Source organism: Scyliorhinus torazame, chromosome 2, assembly GCF_047496885.1.
Source record: "Scyliorhinus torazame isolate Kashiwa2021f chromosome 2, sScyTor2.1, whole genome shotgun sequence".
Classification (NCBI taxonomy): domain Eukaryota; kingdom Metazoa; phylum Chordata; class Chondrichthyes; order Carcharhiniformes; family Scyliorhinidae; genus Scyliorhinus; species Scyliorhinus torazame.
In genome coordinates, this window is record NC_092708.1 from 198,905,912 (window position 1) to 198,925,890 (window position 19,979).

A 19,979-nucleotide genomic window follows, 5' to 3' on the forward strand; every position below is an offset into this window, starting at 1 on the left:
TATTTTATCCGTGGGGTAGGGGTAAGCATCTATGCTTTCAATACCGTGGACCACAAGAATCTGTAATGAGCATCCTTTTTATTTCTTAAAATTGGTAAACTGCAATCTTCATACATGCAAGGTCCCGACATTTTGCATTGACCCAAGTTGTTGACTTCAATGCCCTTCCACCACTTAATTGTGTGGGACGAGCGAGGTGGCTTATTTTCTGTTGAACTGACGATTTAATATCTATTACTATTTTACAGTGCCTTCGATTGGCCATTGGAAGTAGAAGTTCATTTCATTTTCAAGAATTCAGTTTCTTCAGAGGCAGAAGCACTGCTTTGTTTCTGAGATACCTTTAACACTTTGCTAATGATGCAGTACATTTAGTAAGTGCTCTTAATACCACCCTGGTATTTATATTTTACTAACAGCAGATCAAATTTCAACACCATGGATCTTTATTAACATATAGTTTTAATCTCTGGACATGTGGGACTGCAGTATGCTTAATAATACATTCACTTTTTGGGACAAGTTTAAATAATGTGATCAAGTAACTTCCATGATAAAATTTAGTTTTCTATAGATGTGTATTTATTTTAGATGGCATTCTGACAGAAATTTGGAATTGTAATAGTGCAAAGCTTGCAGCCATTTTCAGGAGTACCTAGGATGAGGAAAAGGTTTCACAGGAACTCAAAAGTGAAGAGAGTCAGCATTTGAAGCAGAAAGAATCTAAAACTATGCGACAACTACTGAGGAATAAACCTGCTCTCAATCACAGCAAAGATCCAACTAAACTGTCTGCTAAATAGTCTATTAAACAGCCTTGCAGATGTTGTCCTCCAGGAATCAGTGTAGCTGTAGGCTAACCTTGGGGCAGCCGATGTGATCTTTACAGCAAGACAACTACAAGGAAAGTGCAAAGAATTACATCAGTTTCTGTATATGTTCAGAGACCTAACAATCTTTTGACATTGTGAGCCAACCTGGCCTATGGAACTTTTCTCCAAGCTGGGATGTCCAAACAAATTTGTTAAAACCCTGTACCTACGGTATGATTGAATGTGTTGTGCCTGTGGTGAGATGGCCGATGGATTTCAATCATCAGTCGTGTGTGAAGCAAGGATGCGTAATGCCTTCCTGACTGTTCAATCTCTACCTTGCTGCAATGCTTAACAAAGACACCAGAGACCCACCATGCCTTCAGGGAAGCTTTACAATCTCTCCACCAAAATCGCAGAGGCAGAAATCAGCGAACTTCTGTTTGCAGCTGACTACCTTGGTTGCCCACAAGGAAGAAATTCTGATTAAAGCATCAGAGTGTTGTCAAAAGCTTTGGTCTCAAATGCCCATCTTATAAATGCTGATTTAATGTTTCAGCACACACTATGAAGCATTGGACATAATTGTTCGTAGCACCAGTCTTAAAGTTGCAGAAATATTCTCCTATCTTGTCAGTGTGCAAGGGTGTCTGCCTATTGATGAATTCCCGCATCCAGAAAGCCAGTTCAGCCTCCAACCGACTCCATGATCATGTCTGCAAGTAGGGGCTGGTTTAGCACAGGGCTAAATTGCTGGCTTTGAAAGCAGACCAAGGCAGGCCAGCAGCACGGTTCAATTCCTGTACCAGCCTCCCCGGACAGGCACCAAACTGTGGAGACTAGGGGCTTTTCACAGTAACTTCATTTGAAGCCTACTTGTGACAAGCGATTTTCGTTTTCAACATGGCATTAAGCTAAAGACTAAAATCAAACTCTTATCTGGTCGTTCTCCTTCTCACCCTGCTGTCTGGTGCAGAATCCTGGGTTTTCTGCATCCACGCTATGGAATGCTTCCTCAAAGGCACCCGAGATCCATCATGAGAATTCAATGGCAGGACAAACTTGCAAACAACAAGGTCCATTATCATGTTGGCTCAACAGCATGGCGACGACCCTCCAGAAAATTCAGCTCAGGTGTGCAAGCCATGTCTCCTGCAAGGATGATGACCGAATCCCCAGGAAGATCTCCATGGGGAGCTGCCTAATTGCAAGCGCCTCAGTGCAAGCAACACCAAGATGGTCAATACAAACAATACAAGGACACCCTAAAAAAGTACTTTACAAACATCTGCATTGCAGACCACATCTTGGTGGTGTTGGAGGAGGGTGGTCGTGGGATTGTAACTGACTGGCCAATGTGGACTCAAGCATGATTCAGCATGCTTTTTGAGTACCATCTATGCCAAACCTGCAACATGCGCCTTGACCAGCGGTGATGCAACTGCAGAACATGGACTTAGCACCAATAATGACATGAATTGTCAGTTCTGTGGACATCCATGCCGATCTCTTGGGCTCTTCAGTCATGAGAGGGGCCCACAGAAAACAGCAGCTTGGATATACTTAAATAGCGAAGAATTTAAAACCATTTATAGTAAAGAACCATTTTTGGCTTAGTGGAAAAATTTTGCTTGGGTATTTGTGGCACTGAACTACATGGACTACATAGGAAAGTAACAGGTTTAATCTCTGGTCCATGCTGAGTGATCTGCAGTAGAAACCTCGGGTGGGAGGGAGAATCAGTCTGCCTGAGCGTTTGCCCAATTGGTATTAAAAAGGAAAATATACATTTGTTGCATGTTTACTGGAGTGAAATATCCCAAATGCTTCACCGAATGTAATCGGGCATTAAATGACTGAGCCAAAGATTACAAAGAGATACTTAAAGAAGGAGGAAATTCTAGTGCACGAGGCCTAAATAACTGAAAGGACAGCCACTAGTGGTGTGTTGAAGTGAGGGCTTGGACAAGAGGCCAATATTGGAAAAATATAGAGTTTGCGAGATGATGAAGGATTTAGTTAAGTGCAAGGATGATAAATTTAAAATGGAGGCGTTGCCAGATTGGGAGTTAATGTTGGTGAATAAGTACAGGGCAACAGATGACCAGAAGCTAGAATATGGGCATTGAAGATTTGGATGGACTTAAGTTCATGGAAGATTGGAAGCTGGCCAGGAGAACAGTAGAATAACTTCTTATCCAGTCCTGCCCTGTTCCCAAATGGACACCAAGGGTGTACGGGGTGGTGTTTCATGTGATTTCTGCAATTTTCCTGAAATCAAAAACAACCTGCTGGTACACGGATTAATGACATCTACGAAGAATGGCATTGGGTGAAATGTGAGTGGATGACATTGGTCGGGAGAAGAATTGATGATCAAAACAAAACCATCACTGTACATTGTGAGTAAGTCTGTTAATTTTCTGTATTGGCATTGGTATCTTTTAGATTTTTTTTTTGTTTTTGTGTTTTTTGCTTTAAAATTTTAGTCGAAGCTGGGAATAGAAATTCAGAATTGAATTCTTTCGTGAGGTTGTTTTCTGGTGACTTGGATATTTTTCACCGTGCAATGTTACAAACGAAAGAAGGGCAGTGTTGGGACTCTTATTTTACCTTCTAATAAAAGTCAATAGTCCAGTTGATTGGAGGTGTCAAAAATACAACTTTATTGCTAATTATTCACTTGAATAAGAACTGAATCAAAACTTGGAAACAAAATATCAGACACTGGAATACAATGGCTAATTCATTATGTGAAACAGTGGCTGGATTCCCACAGTCAAGACACTTTTAACAATTTTACCTCTCGGCTATATGCATTCACCTAGCACCTAATACAATAATAATCTTCATTGTCACAAGTAGGCTTACATTAACACTGCAATGAAGTTACTGTGAAAAGCCCCTAGTCACCACATTCGCCTGCCAATACACTTATCAGTCCCCCTTTTTGATTCTTCTAAACCTAATAAAATCAATCACAATTAAAGTGAACCAAAAAGGAAAATAAAATAAAAGCAGGAACATACCTTTGATGGTCTCTTTGTTTAGGAACAGCCATCAACATTGGAATGGGCATGCCTTGAAAGATTTACAAGCACGTTGGGCTAATAGTAAGAACTGCTCATACCCTGTAGAGGTATTTGTTTATGTGAATACAGAGGCACCATTTTAGGGTTTCTTGAATTCTCCAGCAGATGCATTTGGTCATCAGAAACAAAACGTACATAGCAAAAATGACCACAAAGAACATGACCAAGCTTTGCACCACTGATGCTCCCAACGACCCTAGCCACCCAGTAGCCTGACCCCAAAGGGTTCTGGATTCCGGTTGCTTGAGTTTTTCAACCTACTCCTGGACATGTTTTGCCACCAGGAATGTAAGTACAACATTCTGACCCAATCAGTGCACATGTACCACCTCACTCGGCAAGAATTTAAGAGCCATTCGATTTTGAAAGGCCACAGTACTGATAGCTAGCATTTCAGCGGAAATCTTGAACAGGGCTGCGGATTTTTCATTAGCTACCTTTTCGATGATGACTGCCATTTAAAAAAAAAAAAAAAAAAAAAAAAAAAAATGTGTTTTATTACAAACGTGTCAAAACAGGTTACAGCGACCAAAACCCCAGGAAACATGCTTCTCGACAATCAAACTATACAGTCTACAGATTTTTCCTCTTTTTCACCCGTCCCCCGCTATGACCAGCCCCTCAAACACGGTCACAAACATCCCACACCTTTCCTCAAACCCCCCTAAAGAGCCCCTTAAATCATACTTTATCTTCACTAATTGCAGGAAGTCGTACAGGTCACCCAACCAAGTCGTTACCTCTGATGGCGATGCCGATCGCCACTCCAGCAAAATTCGACGCCGTGCAATCGGGGGCGAAGGCCAAGACATCGGCCTTCCTCCTCCCCATGAGCTCCAGCTTCTCTGAGACACCAAATATCGCCACCAAAGGGTCCAGGTCCAGATCCACCTCCTCCTCCTCCCACTGTCCTGGCTAAGACTAAGAACACTCCCGCCCAGAATCTTCCCAATTTTTCACAATCCCAAAACGTGTGTGTGGTTCCTCTCACAGTCATATGCACCCTGTGCACTACCTTAAACTGTATCAGGCTCATCCTTACACAAGAGGTCCCGTTTACCCTATGCAGTCCCTCACTCTATGCTCCCCAATTGATCTCCCGTCCCAATTCCGCTTCCCATTTCTCCTTGATCTTCACACCCGCCTGCCTCTCTGCTCCCCCAGCCACTTAAATATATCCCCAATTCTTCTCTCCCATTCTGCATCCGGGAGCAGCAGATGCTCCAGCAAGGTGTATCCCGGCAACCTAGGGAACCCCCTCCAGACCTTTCGCGCAAAGTGACTAACCTGCAGATACCTAAACTCACTCCCCCTCGGCAGCTCTGCCCTCTCCCTTAGCTGACAAACCCGTCCTCCAAATACAGATCCCTTACCTTGATCAGCCCGATTTCCCTCCATCTCCTGCGTACACTATCCATCCCCCCCCCGGCTCAAAATCATGATTCTCACACAGCGGTGTTATCACCGACATCCCTTCCACCCTAAAATGATTCCTCAACTGATTCCATATCTTCACTGTGGACTGCACCACCGGGCTCCTTGAATACCTACTCGGAGCCATTGGCAACGCTGCCATCACCATAGCCCTCAAACTAGACGCCTAACAAGATACGTCCTCCATCCTAACCCACTCTACCCCCTCTCCTTCCCACCACCGCCGCACCTTGTCCACATTCGCCGCCCAATAATAATGAAGCAAATTCGGCATCGCTAATCCCCCCTGCTGCCTCTGCCCCAGTAGCAGGGGCTTCCCCACCCTCAGCACCTTCCCCACCCATACAAAGTCAAAAATGATCGTGCCCACTTTCCGAAAAAAGGCCTTTGGTATAAAGATCGGGAGAGCTTGAAAAATAAACAAGAACCTCGGCAGAATATTCATTTTCACCACTTGGACCCTCCCTACCAGTGTTAAGTGCAGTGTATCCCAACTCTAAAGATCCTTCCTAGCCTCCTCCACCAGCTTCGTTAAGTTCCACTTGTGGAGCCCCGTCCATTCTCTCGCTAACTGAATCCCCAAATACCTAAACCTATCCCTCACTACCGTAAATGGCATCCACCTAAATTAGCCCACTGTGGCAGGTCATTCACCGGGAATACCTCGCTTTTCCCTACATTCAGCTTGTACCCTGAGAACCCTCCAAACCTCCCAGCAGGCCCATAATCCTTCTCATACTCTCCAACGATTCTGAAACATATAGCAAGAGGTCATCGGCATAGAGCGACACCCGATGCTCCCTCTGTCCCCTCATAATCCCCCGCCACTCTGCTGACCCCGTAAGAGCCATCGCCAATGGCTCTATGCCCAGCTCAAACAGCAGCGTTGACAGCGGGCACCCCTGCCTCGTACCCCTGTGTAAGTCAAAGCTTTGTGAGCTCATATCATTTGTCCTTACCCTCGTCCTTGGTGCCACATACAGCAGCTGTACCCATGTCACAAATCTCAGCCCAAACACAAACCTTCCCAAAACCTCGAACAAGTACCGCCACTCCACCCGATCAAATGCCTTCCCTGCGTCCATGGACACCACCACCTCCGGTACCAGAGCCCCCGACGAATTCATCACCACATTCAACAGCCGTCTTATATTACTCGCGAGCTGCCTGCCCTTCACGAAGCCTGTTTGATCTTCTGCCACCACCCTGGGGACACACTCCTCCATCCTCCCCGCCAACAACTTAGCCATTACTTTCACATCCATGTTCAATAGTGATATGGACCCACATTCCACCAGGTCCTTCCTCTTTTACGGAATTAGTGTGATTACTGCCTGCGTCATCGTCTCCGGCAACTCCCCCTTCTCCAGTGCTTCATTAAATGCCCCCAACAGATGTGGTGACAGGCCCGTTGCAAATTCCTTATAGAATTCCGCCGGGTACCCATCCGGCCCAGGGGCCTTCCCCGACTACATACCCCTGATACTATCCAGCACCTCCCTCAGCCCCAGAGGCTCCTCCAACGCCTGCTTATTTGCTTCCTCCACCTGGGGAAATTCCAGCTTACCGAGAAACTGCCCCATGCCCCCCTCTTCTCCCGGGTCCTCCTCATAAAGTCCCTGGTAGTACTCCCTAAATGCCTTATTTATCTTCCCTGGCTCTGACTACCATTTTATTAAACTCTCTGGCTACCTTGGCATCCCCATAAAACGGATAAAAAGAGTGAGTAAACTTTCACGTGCAGTAATGACATGTTTATTTCTTAACCCTGCTACCTCTAATAGAGCAGGGGAATGACGAATAGCGGGTAGATAACATGATCTTGACCAAAAATGTGGAAGCCAAGGATTCTGTGGTCAAAAACAAAATAAGTACCATTACAGGAAGTAAAGCGAGCAACATCATCTGGGTACCAGTGGTGTGAGAAGTTCCCACAGCTGGTAGAATTGTATAGGCCTGTCAGTGGGAAAGACCCGAAGCGGCCTCTATTAACATTGGAGTACATTTGTCAGCCCTACTTGCGTTCAAATAGTGTGTGCAATTACTATATCCCAGTTCCAGTCCCTTAGTGTGATGACTTGTCAAACAGTCCCTTCTGAATGAAGGTGGTTGGGAGGTTTATACAGTGAGAATTCTGATCTCTGTCGTAGTTGGGCTGATAACCACCCTGAAAATGTAGTCAGCGGGTAACCCGCAGACCTCCATAACTGCGCCCTCTTTCTCAGGAAGACAAAGGATCTGATTCCCCTGTATATGCCGGCTCTCTCACGAGCTTGGGAAGAATAGGCGGTGCTTTTGAAAATGTACCATTTTGCTGTTTCAGCAGTACTAAAAGGAATAGACAAAAAGGGAATACCCTCCCCTGAGTAGATGGGAGTAGCAATACCTACCCAACAATCGGAAACGTTGAAATCTTTGGCATACACCTTGAATATATGAAGAAATGTGTTATCAATTAACTCCTTGTGAGCCTTTGTGCATTGGCCATGGTCTGTTAAATTGAAAAGACAACCAAAATCAAATGGCGGCAAACATTTTAACATGTGAGGCATGGATCCAGGATTTCTTCCCTTGGACCTTCACAGCCGCTTGGGTTGTAAGCAGCACTTGATGGGGTCCCTCCGACTTGGGCCCCAACGGCTCCTTTTGCAGATTCTTCAAATAGACTTTAATTCCTGGCACAAGGTCGTGCCCACCTTCGGGAGGGTCACCCCCATGTTGCCGATATCTGTAAGGAAGCAGAACTGACTGCATTTGACAATATTTGAATAATGCATCACTCATCAAATGACAATCAGCTTTTCATAAGTCAATAGCCCCTGGCAAAGACATGGGCCTGCCAGTAATTACTTTGAATGGACTCAAGTCCGTGGTTCTGTTTGGTGTTGCTCTGATGCTGCACAGGACTAGTGGTAAGGCCTGAGGCCATGGCATTCCTTCTTGGTGAAACTTTGATAATCGCTCTTTCAGAGTCCGGTTCATATATTCCATTTGTTCTGACGGTGGGTGATAAGGGCAATGTAGCTCCCACTGGATGTTCAATAGCTTACAAACTTCTTTCCAAACAACACCTGCAAGTGGTTTCTGTTGTCTGAGTCTATGCTGGTTGGTACTCCCCATCTGGGAATATAGTCTTTGCATAGAACCTTAGCTATGGTCAGGATATGACCCACTATTATCAGGATGTCAGTGTACCTTTGACGTGGCGGAAGGGTAATGTAATCGACCTATATATACTGGAATGGTCCTGAGGGGCAAGAGCTCTTATCTGAAGCATTGATGTTATAGGTCCTGAATTGCTCTTCTGACAGGTGAAGCACCGGTCTGCTACCACCTGGGCATGTTTCATGAATCCGCAACCCCACCAGCTTTTCTGGAATCGAGCCAACATCTGTTGGGGGGCCAGATGTCCCCATGAGTGGATCTGTTGGGCCAAAAAGGGCCTCAGTAACTGGTGCAACTGTCTGTTGGTCTCTGCTTGCCCCCAAATGCCATCTTCATAGAACTTGATACCTGCTTCTATCCATGTTCGTTTGTCTTCTTGTGAACACTCACTTTGCATTTTACTTGTAGCAGGCTGCTCACCTCCAGTCTGTAGATTTGTTTTGGTCTCTCTGGAGAATTACATTGTGAGGTGGCTTCTTTCACTGCCTGGTCTGCAAGGGCGACCTCTTTTGATTTCCGATTTCCCTTCAAAAGATCATTCAATGGTTGTGCCAACTAAGTGTATGAATCAATCCAATTTCTGTTAAAGTTACACATACGCAAGGGCAGCACGGTGGTGCAGTGGGTAGCACTGCCGCTTCATGGCACTGAGGTTCCAGGTTCGATCCAGGCTCTGGGTCACTGTCAGTGTGGAATTTGCACATTCTCCCCGTGTTGTGTGGGTTTCGCCCCCACAACCCAAAGATGTGCAGGGTAGGTGGATTGGCCATGCTAAATTGCCCCTTAATTGGGAAAAAAAATTGTGTCTCTAAATTTTCAAAAGAAAAAAAAATTTGTTACACAAACCAAAAAAAGATATCCATTCTTGGACAGTGGTGGGTACTTTGGCGACCCGAGTGGCCGCTGTTCTATCCTGGGTAAGCTCTCTCTTGCCCTTCGAAACCTTCTGGCCTCGGTAGACAATCTCATGTTGGGCAATTTGTGCTTTGGCCATGCTGGCTTTATGTCCTATCTGGCTGAGATGGTCCAGAAGAACATGTAAGTCTCTAATGATACTCTTCTTTCATGGGCCGAAGGGCCTGTTCTGTGCTGTATTTTCTATGTTCTATGTTCTTCAATGGTGGCCAACAGAATGTCATATACATGGTGGATAATGGTAGAGGACAACTCAGGCAGTTCCCTCAAATAGTTCTGTAAGGCCATGTCAAACACAGGGCTGTTATGAAAACCCCGTGGTAGTCTTGCCCAGGTGTACTGTTGGTGTTGAGTGGTAAAGGCAAACCACGGTTGCACCTCCTGTGCTCGTGTTACCGACCAAAAGCCATTGGCCAGGTCTAAACCTGAAAACCACTCAAGTTTTGGTGTTAGGGCATTAAAAATGCTGGAAGGGTCAGCCACCAAAGGAGCTTTCTTATCAATACACAGGTTCGCCTTTCGCATTTCTGTAGTCGATGGTCAGGTGCCATTTGCCTTCTGTACAGGCCAAACTGGGCTATTCGATGAGTCGTGTGTTTTAATCAATCCACCCCTTTCCTCCAGTTACTTTACTACAGGTAGTATTCCCTCAATGAAGGACAGGTTGATGGGATATATTTTGGTGCATGGTGGGGCAATTCCAGTAAATGATACCGACCGGTTCCACGTGTAGTAGGCCACAATCATTCTTATTTTTGATCCAAATTGGATGTTCGTCGAGCTGATCCTTCTTGAAGGCTCTAAATGATCATGTTACTTTCCCATTCTTAAAGTTTAGAGAAGAATTCAGTTGGGCCAGAATATCCAGACCCAAAATGGCCTGTTCCACCGGACCTATCCAGGGCTGAGTTCTTTCGATAACCAGTGCATTGCCTCCTACACCATGGGCTACAGTTATTTTGTGATACAAAGGAAACAATTTTGCACATACAAGAGGAAGGCGTGTGAATAAACTCCACATCTGTATCAAAAAGATACCGCCCACCTCAATTATACATGCAATCCATCCCTCCTGTTGTCAATCAAGGTGTGAAGAGAGGCAGGGACAGGGAGACTGAGGGTGGGCTTTCCTTGTTTTTTGACAGCTTCATCAGTGTAGTCTGGCGCTGTGGTGTCAATTTCCTGAATACATTCACCATACCAAGCTCCTCATCAGACATGTGTACGGACTCTGTATGGTGACGATGGGCGGGGCGTATACATCCCTCCATACGGTTCTCTGTGATACGTTACTCTGGATGGTGACGGTGGATGGGGTTGTACGCCGCCCTATACGGAGTCACTGGGCAGGGCTTGTATGCTTCTCTATGAGCCCCTCCGTACGTAGAGTCATGTCCCTGAAGCCCCTGTGGTATACTGTGTACAGTGTGGTCACCCTATTATCGGAAGGATATTAAACTAGAAAGAGTGCAGAAGAAATTTACGAGGATGCTACCAGGACTTGATGGTCTGAGTTATAAGGTGAGGCTGGATAGGCTGGGTCTTTTTTCCCTGGAGCATAGAAGGCTTAGGGGTGAACTTATAGAGGTCTGTAAAATAATGAGGAGCATAGATAAGGTAGATAGTTAATATATTTTCCCAAAGGCAGAGGAGTCTAGAACGAGAGGCATAGTTTAAGGAGGGAGGGGAGGGATACAAAAGAGGCCAGAGGGGAAATGTTTTCACACCGAGGGTGCCAAATGAGAGCAAGTGGGACTAGCTTAGTGATAGAAACTGGGCGGCATGGACAAGCTGGGCTGAAGGGCCTGTTTCCATGCTGTAAACATCTATGACTCTATGACCTGGCCCAGTGCCCGTCCTTTCCACAATTGTGGCATTTTCCCCATATTGTTTCAGCTCCCGCGGAGCATTTGAATTCAATAAGGCATTAGTTGTTGACTGAAATGGTAAATCTTTAGGCTGTATCCGGGTCTGGAGGGCACGAATCCTAGCTTCCATATCCCGGTCAATTTGAATACATCGATCTATTAATATTGCGTATGTCATTGATACTCGGTCCCACCAATTTTAATGCATTAGACAAATCCGTTTTCAAACCAGCAACAAAGGCAGCCTTCAATGGCCCCAAAATATTTATGTCCCAAGTTTCCTTTCCTTCCGGCATTTCCATTTCTGGGTGCTCCTTCCATACTTTCCTAAACCTTTCTTCATATTCTGATGCTTCCTCTGTCTTCTGAATACAAACGGCGACCTTTGTCTCACCAGTTTTTGCCAGGTTGTATTTTAAAAGCCACTGCTTAACTACAGTCCACCTCTCTGCTAGCTGCTGTTCGTCAACCCCTTGTGCTTCTTTAACATTTCTGGAAAGTTGTCTGCTGTCCCGTCTAGGAATCATTTCCTACAAAACTGGACTCCGTCCAACGGGTGCCGATTGTAGCCCTTCCCAAGTTCTCCCCTTTTCTTGGGGTTAGGTAATTCTTTCGACCATTTTATCAATCTTTTCCAGATTAGCTGGTTCATGGACCAACGATTAGTCATACTTGGCTCGGATAATTCACTGCTCACCGTCCAAAGAGACTGTTCTTACTGGCTCGGTCTTATGCCGTTTTAACTTTAAAGAAGCTAAATGTACGCCGTAAATCCTTCAAGACATTGGTTTTTTTTCTTTTGGGGTGTCTCCTCCTCCTGACTAATCTCTTCACCAGAGTTGCTACAGGATTCCGAGAATTGCCAATCAGTTACAAATTCGGGTTCTGTGACCACCTCTGGTGGTTTCTTTTTCGAATGCTCGTGTTTAATTACTTTGACTTCGGAATGAAATTAAACTGCCGCGGAAGAGCTTGCGGTCGCGTTGGCTTCTTTTTCATTGGTACGGTACTTATGTCGAGAACGGCCACGAGAACCTCGCAGACTGGTGGGGGGCGGGATTTCTGGAATTGGATCTTTTGTTTCTAGATTGGGCCTCGGTTGTATGGCTGTTGAGGGCCCGTTGAAAAGACATCTCCACCCCCCACCCCCCCCCGGCCCAGGTTAGGGATTTATCCAGTAACCTCTCTTCCTATTTTGGGTCAAAAGATCTTGTATTCCCAATTGAAGTCCTGATACTTCTGCTTTAAGCTTCGCATTTTCCGATGCTAACTCGCTATTTATTAATTGTAGTGTTGCTCTATTAATAATGTTGGTGAACCACAAACCTTCCCTTAAATGACCACACAACCAGTTAGTTAGTTCAAAGATGGTTTATTTACACACACAAGAGTTATCTCGACATGCAAACACAGTATCTACTACGAGTTAAACTACACCTATCAGCTACAATAACCTGTACTTAACTTCAGGGCGACCGGCACTGTGCAAATGGATAAGGCCTTTATCTGGATTTCAATCGGCTGGTTCGAAGAAAGTGGCTCTGTCGCTGCTGGGCTCAGCTGTCAGGTAGCGATCGTTGGTCTTGAACTTGGCTGTCTGTTCCTGCTACGATTGGGTTGGCACAGGCCAGATCCAAAAGAGACAGAACACATGGCTGTGCTCTCTTTAATACCTCTGGGATTTTGCACTCTTTGGGGCGGTCCTTAACCTTGGACCCAATAGTTCCAACAGGGCTCTGATCACTGTCTTCGATTTTGGCCAATAAAGGGGCGGGTGCCGTGGTAGCTGGGCGGGTCATTGACCTTGGCAGTTTGACCTTCTGAGTAAAGGGAGTGGCGCCGATCAGTCTGTGGCTGTACCGGTTGCTTGATTGGAGTTCTATTGTCCTAAGAAAATGGGCCATTGAAATGCAAACTAGCGGGGGTTTTGATCAGGCCTGGTTACCTGTGTTTCAAATATACACAGGCTCTGTATCTGTCTGAGTCCTGGGTCACCATAATTCCCATGGTCCTTTGCATGTGGCCATCTTAGATGGCTACATCCCATCCTCTTGATCCTGAACGTGAAGCGTGGTGGATCACACTATCGATCCCTGTTCATCCTTGGTGGACCGGTCACCCTTGGTCAAGGCAAGGTTCTACTCTACTCTATCTTATGGTTTGGGACATTTACCTAATATTTAATTGATACATCCATAAATTAATTCATCTCTAACAGGCACTATAATTTAGGTCACTATAAAACATTTAATTTATCCGCACAGTTGATCTCTAGCTAACACTATCTAAGCTACTCTCATGCTGCTGGTGAATATCAAAGAACTTATATACAGTATCAAATTTAAAACAGCAGCATCACATTTCTACCTCATCCTAATAAAGTTAAAGAAGTACATGGTTTATTTTTAGCAGCGATTGTTACATGAGTTTAATTTTGTTGAATTCCAAAGAAGGGGGATCGGACTGTATATATCGGGGAGCGGGAGGCTTTTGCTCGCCATTTATGGAGTCGAAGTGTCTGAATGACACTGCAGATTATTGCAATTACTAGAAGGGCCTCTACTATGTATGAAAGGGGGTTCCATTTGGAAATGCTTTCGCACCAATGGGGGTTTCGATGTCTGTCTTTGTGTGGTGTAGTGTCCAGGCTGGTGGTGGCCTGTTGTGTGGTAGTGTTCGGGGCTGGTGTGGGGTTTGTAACAAAAGTCCGTTGCACGTGCAGTTTCAGAAGTCCAGCGATGATCCAAACACATGTCAGCAGTCCTTGGTTCATCCTGTGTTTTCTGTTTTCCGTGTAATCCTGGAGGTGCAAGCATAGTATCTGTTATTATCTTCGGTTAATATCTCGTTTTATTAGTCTTTCTCTCCTTACTCCAATTACCCGTTATGATTGTCACCATGTGTGACTCTCTCATTTTTTTCTTTTTTAAATACCATTTTGGTGAGACAAGAAATGCAAATTTTTGAAGTACAGAGACTCTCGCAGCTTGTGGTCGATGCGGGGAGTGGGCGGACAATTTCTCCGACCAGTCTTTTGCAACCCGTGGTGGTTGAGGTTTTTCTTAACCAACCGAATTTCGGGGCGGCCAGTTTTATAGAGTTTCGTCCCAGGGTTCAGAGGGAGTTCGCGTGTAGCAGCGTGTATAGCAACCAATTGTGTCATATGTGTAAATTGCAGGTGGGGAGCGATCAGGGGGTCGCGGAAGGTAAAGGAACGAAGGGGTGAGCGTACAGAACGTGGCAAAATGCATTCTTTAAACCACAACCAAAGGGAGAGCAGAGAAGGTGAAACTAAGGCCTGGCAAAGGCAGTGCAGAGTGTAGAGAACCATTCCAGAGCATATGAAGTGACAGGAACATGAGGTGCGTGTGGGCCGCTGCAGGATAAGAATGGGTGGAATCCCCGGGTAGGGCGGGGGTTAGTGCCGTTACTCCACTACCCGAGCTTAACTGACCGGATGCATTTGGGGTCCTCAGGTAGGGCGGGGACCAGTGCTGTTACTCGTGACCTGGGTGGACGGTAAGAGTTTGTAGTCGTGTGGAAACTTGTCATAAAGATTGGGATTGGGAGAACCGTGATCTGTTTCTCGACAAACTTGTGCCTTTAACTGTCATCGGGCATCGTACCCTCGAATCAGAAGAGTAATTTTGTGTCGAACAATATGAATTAAAACCATGTAGTAGAAAAAAGTAGGAGGAAAAAGGCGGGCAGGCTCCATCAGAACTTAGACACCTTAATACTTAAGCGGTGTCTCTTTCTCATCATCTGGACACCTCCGGGTTCTGTACCAAACAGTGTTGTAAAAGCATTACCGGAACTAGAGTCGGCATCTGAAGCATCACCAGCTCCCAGTTGCCAGACTCGTGTCTGCCTTTCTGTGCCTTGGTCGCGTGGGCCGTCGGATAATCCGAATCGTCGTGCCGTACTAGTTTGCAAGAGTTGTCGCGGTGCCAAAGAGGGACTTGTTTGTTGTGAGGCGTAGGGGCGGTGGGAGTGGAGGGCAAGTTACTGTGGTCGGACTGTGGCGGTGGCTGGGTAAGGGCATATAGGGGGGTCAAAGATATATAAATCGTGGTGCTGGGGGCAGAGAGATCGCGCCAGTGTTCAGGGATAGTAATCAAATCCGGGAGGCTCTCGCTGTCGTCGGAGGCAAGTTCAAGGTGAAAGTCTGTACCTGTGGGTGGAGAGAAGTTCGGGTCTGTGGGCGTGGACAAGGGATAAATGCCAGCATGGTGGGGGAGGGTTGGCGTAGGGGTCGGACTAGGTTGTCGATGGGCAGAGCGTAATCGTCTCATTGCCAGAGAGATGTAGTGGGACTGGCTACATTGGGATCCGTAGACTTTGAGTTGGTTAATGTGGAACCAACCAGTTTTACCGTTGGGGTACGTTATCTTGTACACTGAGGGGCTCACTTTGTCTGAAATGGAGTGGGGTCCTGCAAATTTGGGGGAGAGGAAAGAACTGGGGTTGTAAAGTGAAACCATTACTTGCTGACCGACTGTGTACTCTACAGGGTAGACGGTTTTGTCAAAGCAGGCTTTACCCTGCTTCCTAATAGCGCCTAATCGGACAGCTGCAGCGAGTTGTGCCGCTTTAATGTTATCTGTAACCTGTTGGACTGCTTTTTCGTGGGTGAGGGCGGTTACTGTAGGGTTTGCCAGATCGAGGCCTAATAAATATTCAATACCGTGCGGTCATGAGAGTGTGGGGGGTGAAACCTGTGGAACTGGAAACGGTGTTCCGAATAAACATGAGAGCAAATGGTAGGACTGTCCCCCACGTGGTATTGTTCTGTTGCACCATCTTCCTAATGGTCACTTTTAAAGTTCGATTCATTCTCTCGACAATGCCACTGGATTGCGGGTGATATGCCATATGGAATTTCTGCCTGATCCCAAAAATTGTTAAAACATTTTGCATGACTCTGCCGATGAAGTGGGTACCTTGGTCTGACTCAATGCTGCGGGGGAGACCCCAGCTGTGAATATCTGTTGGGTCAAAATCATAGCGGTGGCCTTTGTCCATGAGGGAAATGCTTCTACCCATTTAGTAAAGGTGTCGATTACAACCAGCACGTACTTGAAACCATTTCTGCAAGGGGGCCAATGTAGTCGATTTGCAAATTTGTCCAAGGGCCATTCACGGGTCGGGTGTGACGTAATTGTCCTTTCTTTAAGTAATGTTCAAGATTGTTCTGAGCACAAATAAGGCAATTCTCGACATAATGGGTTACATCGCTTTTTAAATCGTGCCACCAACACAAAGGTCTTAAATAGGCAGTGGTATTGTCTATCCCCTGATGTCCGTGTCTGTCATGAAATTGGTAAATGAGCTGGTTTCTGTCCTGGGTGGGGACCATATAAATTCCATTTTTTAAAACTTTGCAGGCCTGTACAGTCAGTGTGTCCTTCCATTTATCATAGGGGGCTGGGAAGTTACCTGAACAAGAGACCCTAGCTCTTCAAGTGACGACAAGCATCCAGCAGAGGGCAGTAGAGCGGAGATGCTGATTGGCTGTTGCGGGGGAAATTTGCATACGTCCATGTGCTCACCCTAACTTGAAGGTGGTTTGTGGAGGAGCTGTTGTCAAGTGACACTTAAACCCGAAACACCTCTTCAGTGTTTCCCTCCCTACCCCCTCCTAACCAAAAAAACCCAAAAAAACAACCGCTGTAAAGATCAAGAGGTAGGCTCGAGGGCAGGTAGAAGTAGAAAGAAGTTGAACCGTGACGTCACAGCCTGCAGGTAAGGGATTGGCTGGTGACTGGAAAGTAGTTTTTCTTTTATTTTCCCTCGGGTGTTATCGTGCGGGGTGCAGAGGTTGCTGAGTGAGTGCTTGCTGAGAAGGGGAGTGAATAACAGGTAAGCTTTTTCTTTTTTTATCTAGAGGGGATGGCAGGGAAGGTAGTGCAATGTTCCTCCTGCAGAATGTTTGAGGTGAGGGACGCCGTCAGTGTCCCTGCTGATTTCATCTGTTTGAAGTGCACCCATCTCCAGCTCCCCAGAAACCACGTTGGGAACTGGAGCTGGAGTTGGATGAACTTCGGATCATTCGGGAGGCAGAGGTGGTCATAGATAGAAGCTTCAGGGATGTAGTTACTCTCAAGAATAGAGATAGATGGGTGACGGTGAGAGGGGCTGGGAGGAAGCAGTCAGTACAGGGATCCCCTGTGGTCGTTCCCCTTAGTAACCAAGTATACCGCTCTGGATACTGTTGTGGGGGGGGGGGGACTTACCAGGGGTAAGCCATGGGTTACAGGTCTCTGGCACTGAGTCTGTCCCTGTTGCTCAGAGGGGAAGGGGGGAGAGGAGTAGAGCATTAGTCATTGGAGACTCCATAGTTAGGGGGATAGATAGGAGATTCTGCGGGAACGAGACTCGCGGTTGGTGTGTTGTCTCCCAGGTGCCAGGGTGTGTGATGTCTCGGATCGTGTTTTCGGAATCCTTAAGGGGGAGGGGGAGCAGCCCCAAGTCGTGGTCCACATAGGTACCAACGACATAGGCAGGAAAAGGGATAGGGATGTAAGGCAGGAATTCAGGGAGCTATGGTGGAAACTTAGATCTAGGACAAACAGAGTTATTATCTCTGGGTTGTTACCCGTGCCACGTGATAGCGAGATGAGGAATAGGGAGAGAGAGGAGTTGAACACCTGGCTACAGGGATGGTGCAGGAGGGAGAGTTTCAGATTTCTGGATAATTGGGGCTCATTCTGGGGTCGGTGGGACCTCTACAAGCGGGATGGTCTACACCTGGACCAGAGGGGTACCAATATCCTGGGGGGGAAATTTGCTAATGCTCTTCGGGAGAGTTTAAACTGGTTCAGCAGGGGTTTGAGAACCTGAATTGTAGCTCCAGTATACAGGAGGTTGAGAGTAGTGAGGTCATGAGTATGGTTTCAAAGTTGCAGGAGTGTACCGGCAGGCAGGAAGGTGGTTTAAAGTGTGTCTTCTTCAATGCCAGGAGCATCCGGAATAAGGTGGGTGAACTTGCAGCATGGGTTGGTACCTGGGACTTCGATGTTGTGGCCATTTCGGAGACATGGATAGAGCAGGGACAGGAATGGTTGTTGCAGGTGCCGGGGTTTAGATATTTCAGTAAGCTCAGGGAAGGTGGTAAAAGAGGGGGAGGGGTGGCTTTGTTAGTCAAGGACAGTATTACGGTGACAGAAAGGACGTTTGATGAGGACTCGTCTACAGAGGTAGTATGGGCTGAGGTTAGAAACAGGAAAGGAGAGGTCACCTTGTTAGGGGTTTTCTGTAGGCCTCCGAAAAGTTCCAGAGATGTAGAGGAAAGGATTGCAAAGATGATTCTGGATAGGAGTGAAAGCAACAGGGTAGTTGTTATGGGGGACTTTAACTTTCCAAATATTGACTGGAAAGGCTATAGTTCGAGTACATTAGATGTGTCCGTTTTTGTCCAATGTGTGCAGGAGGGTTTCCTGACACAGTATGTAGATCGGCCAACGAGAGGCGAGGCCATATTGGATTTGGTACTGCGTAATGAACCTGGACAGGTGTTAGATTTGGAGGTAGGTGAGCACTTTGGTGATAGTGACCACAATTCGATTACGTTTACTTGAGTGATGGAAAGGGATAGGTATATACCGCAGGGCAAGAGTTCTATCTGGGGGAAAGGCAACTATGATGCGATGAGGCAAGACTTAGGATGCATCGGATGGAGAGGAAAACTGCAGGGGATGGGCACAATGTGGAGCTTGTTCAAGGAACAGCTACTGCGTGTCCTTGATAAGTATGTACCTGTCAGGCAGGGAGGAAGTGGTCGAGCGAGGGAACCGTGGTTTACTAAAGCAGTCGAAACACTTGTCAAGAGGAAGAAGGAGGCTTATGTAAAGATGAGACATGAAGGTTCAGTTAGGGCGCTTGAGAGTTATCTGTTAGCTAGGAAGGACCTAAAGAGAGAGCTTAGAGCTATGAGAAGTCTTTGGCAGGTAGTATCAAGGATAACCCTAAAGCTTTCTATAGATATGTCAGGCATAGACGAATGACTAGGGTAAGAGTAGGGCCAGTCAAGGACAGTAGTGGGAAGTTGTGCGTGGAGTCCGACGAGATAGGAGAGGTGCTAAATGAATATTTTTCGTCAGTATTCACACAGAAAAAAGGCTACTAGACTAGAAGGGCTTGAGGTTCATAAGGAGGAGGTGTTATCTATTTTCACACTTTCCAGAATTGCTAAGTCCCCTGGGCTGGATGGGATTTATCCTAGGATTCTCTGAGAAGCTAGGGACGAGATTGCTGAGCCTTTGGCTTTGATCTTTAAGTCATCTTTGTCTACAGGAATAGTGCCAGAAGACTGGAGGATAGCAAATGTTGTCCCCTTGTTCAAGAAGGGGAGTAGAGTCAACCCCGGTGACTATAAACCAGTGAGCCTTACTTCTGTTGTGGGCAAAATCTTGGAAAGGTTTATGAGAGATAGGATGTATAACCATCTGGAAAGGAATAATTTGAGTAGAGATAGTCAACACGGTTTTGTGAAGGGTAGGTCATGCCTCACAAACCTTATTGAGTTCTTTGAGAAAGTGACCAAACATGTGGATGAGGGTAAAGCAGTTGATGTGATGTATATGGATTTCAGTAAAGCGTTTGATAAGGTTCCCCATGGTAGGCTACTGCAGAAAATACAGAGGCATGGGATTCAGGGTGAATTAGCAGTTTGGATCAGAAATTGGCTAGCT

General features: G+C 46.2%; 1 protein-coding gene across 9 annotated transcripts in view; it reads left to right on the plus strand.

The window, feature by feature from the left end:
- The window catches only part of stradb (STE20 related adaptor beta), a 107,533-nt gene that overhangs the window by 45,510 nt on the left and 42,044 nt on the right, over positions 1 to 19,979 (plus strand). For 2 of the 9 annotated variants that reach the window (XM_072482397.1, XM_072482389.1), the window contains exon 2: positions 249 to 3,214. The exons of 4 other annotated variants lie outside the window; for them this stretch is intronic. In XM_072482397.1, the coding sequence (XP_072338498.1) occupies positions 3,160 to 3,214 (55 nt within the window). In that variant the 5' untranslated portion in view covers positions 249 to 3,159. Of the gene's footprint in view, positions 1 to 248; positions 3,219 to 19,979 lie in introns of all 9 variants that reach the window. 3 more of the 9 variants (XM_072482417.1, XM_072482408.1, XM_072482399.1) reach the window with 2 other exon arrangements.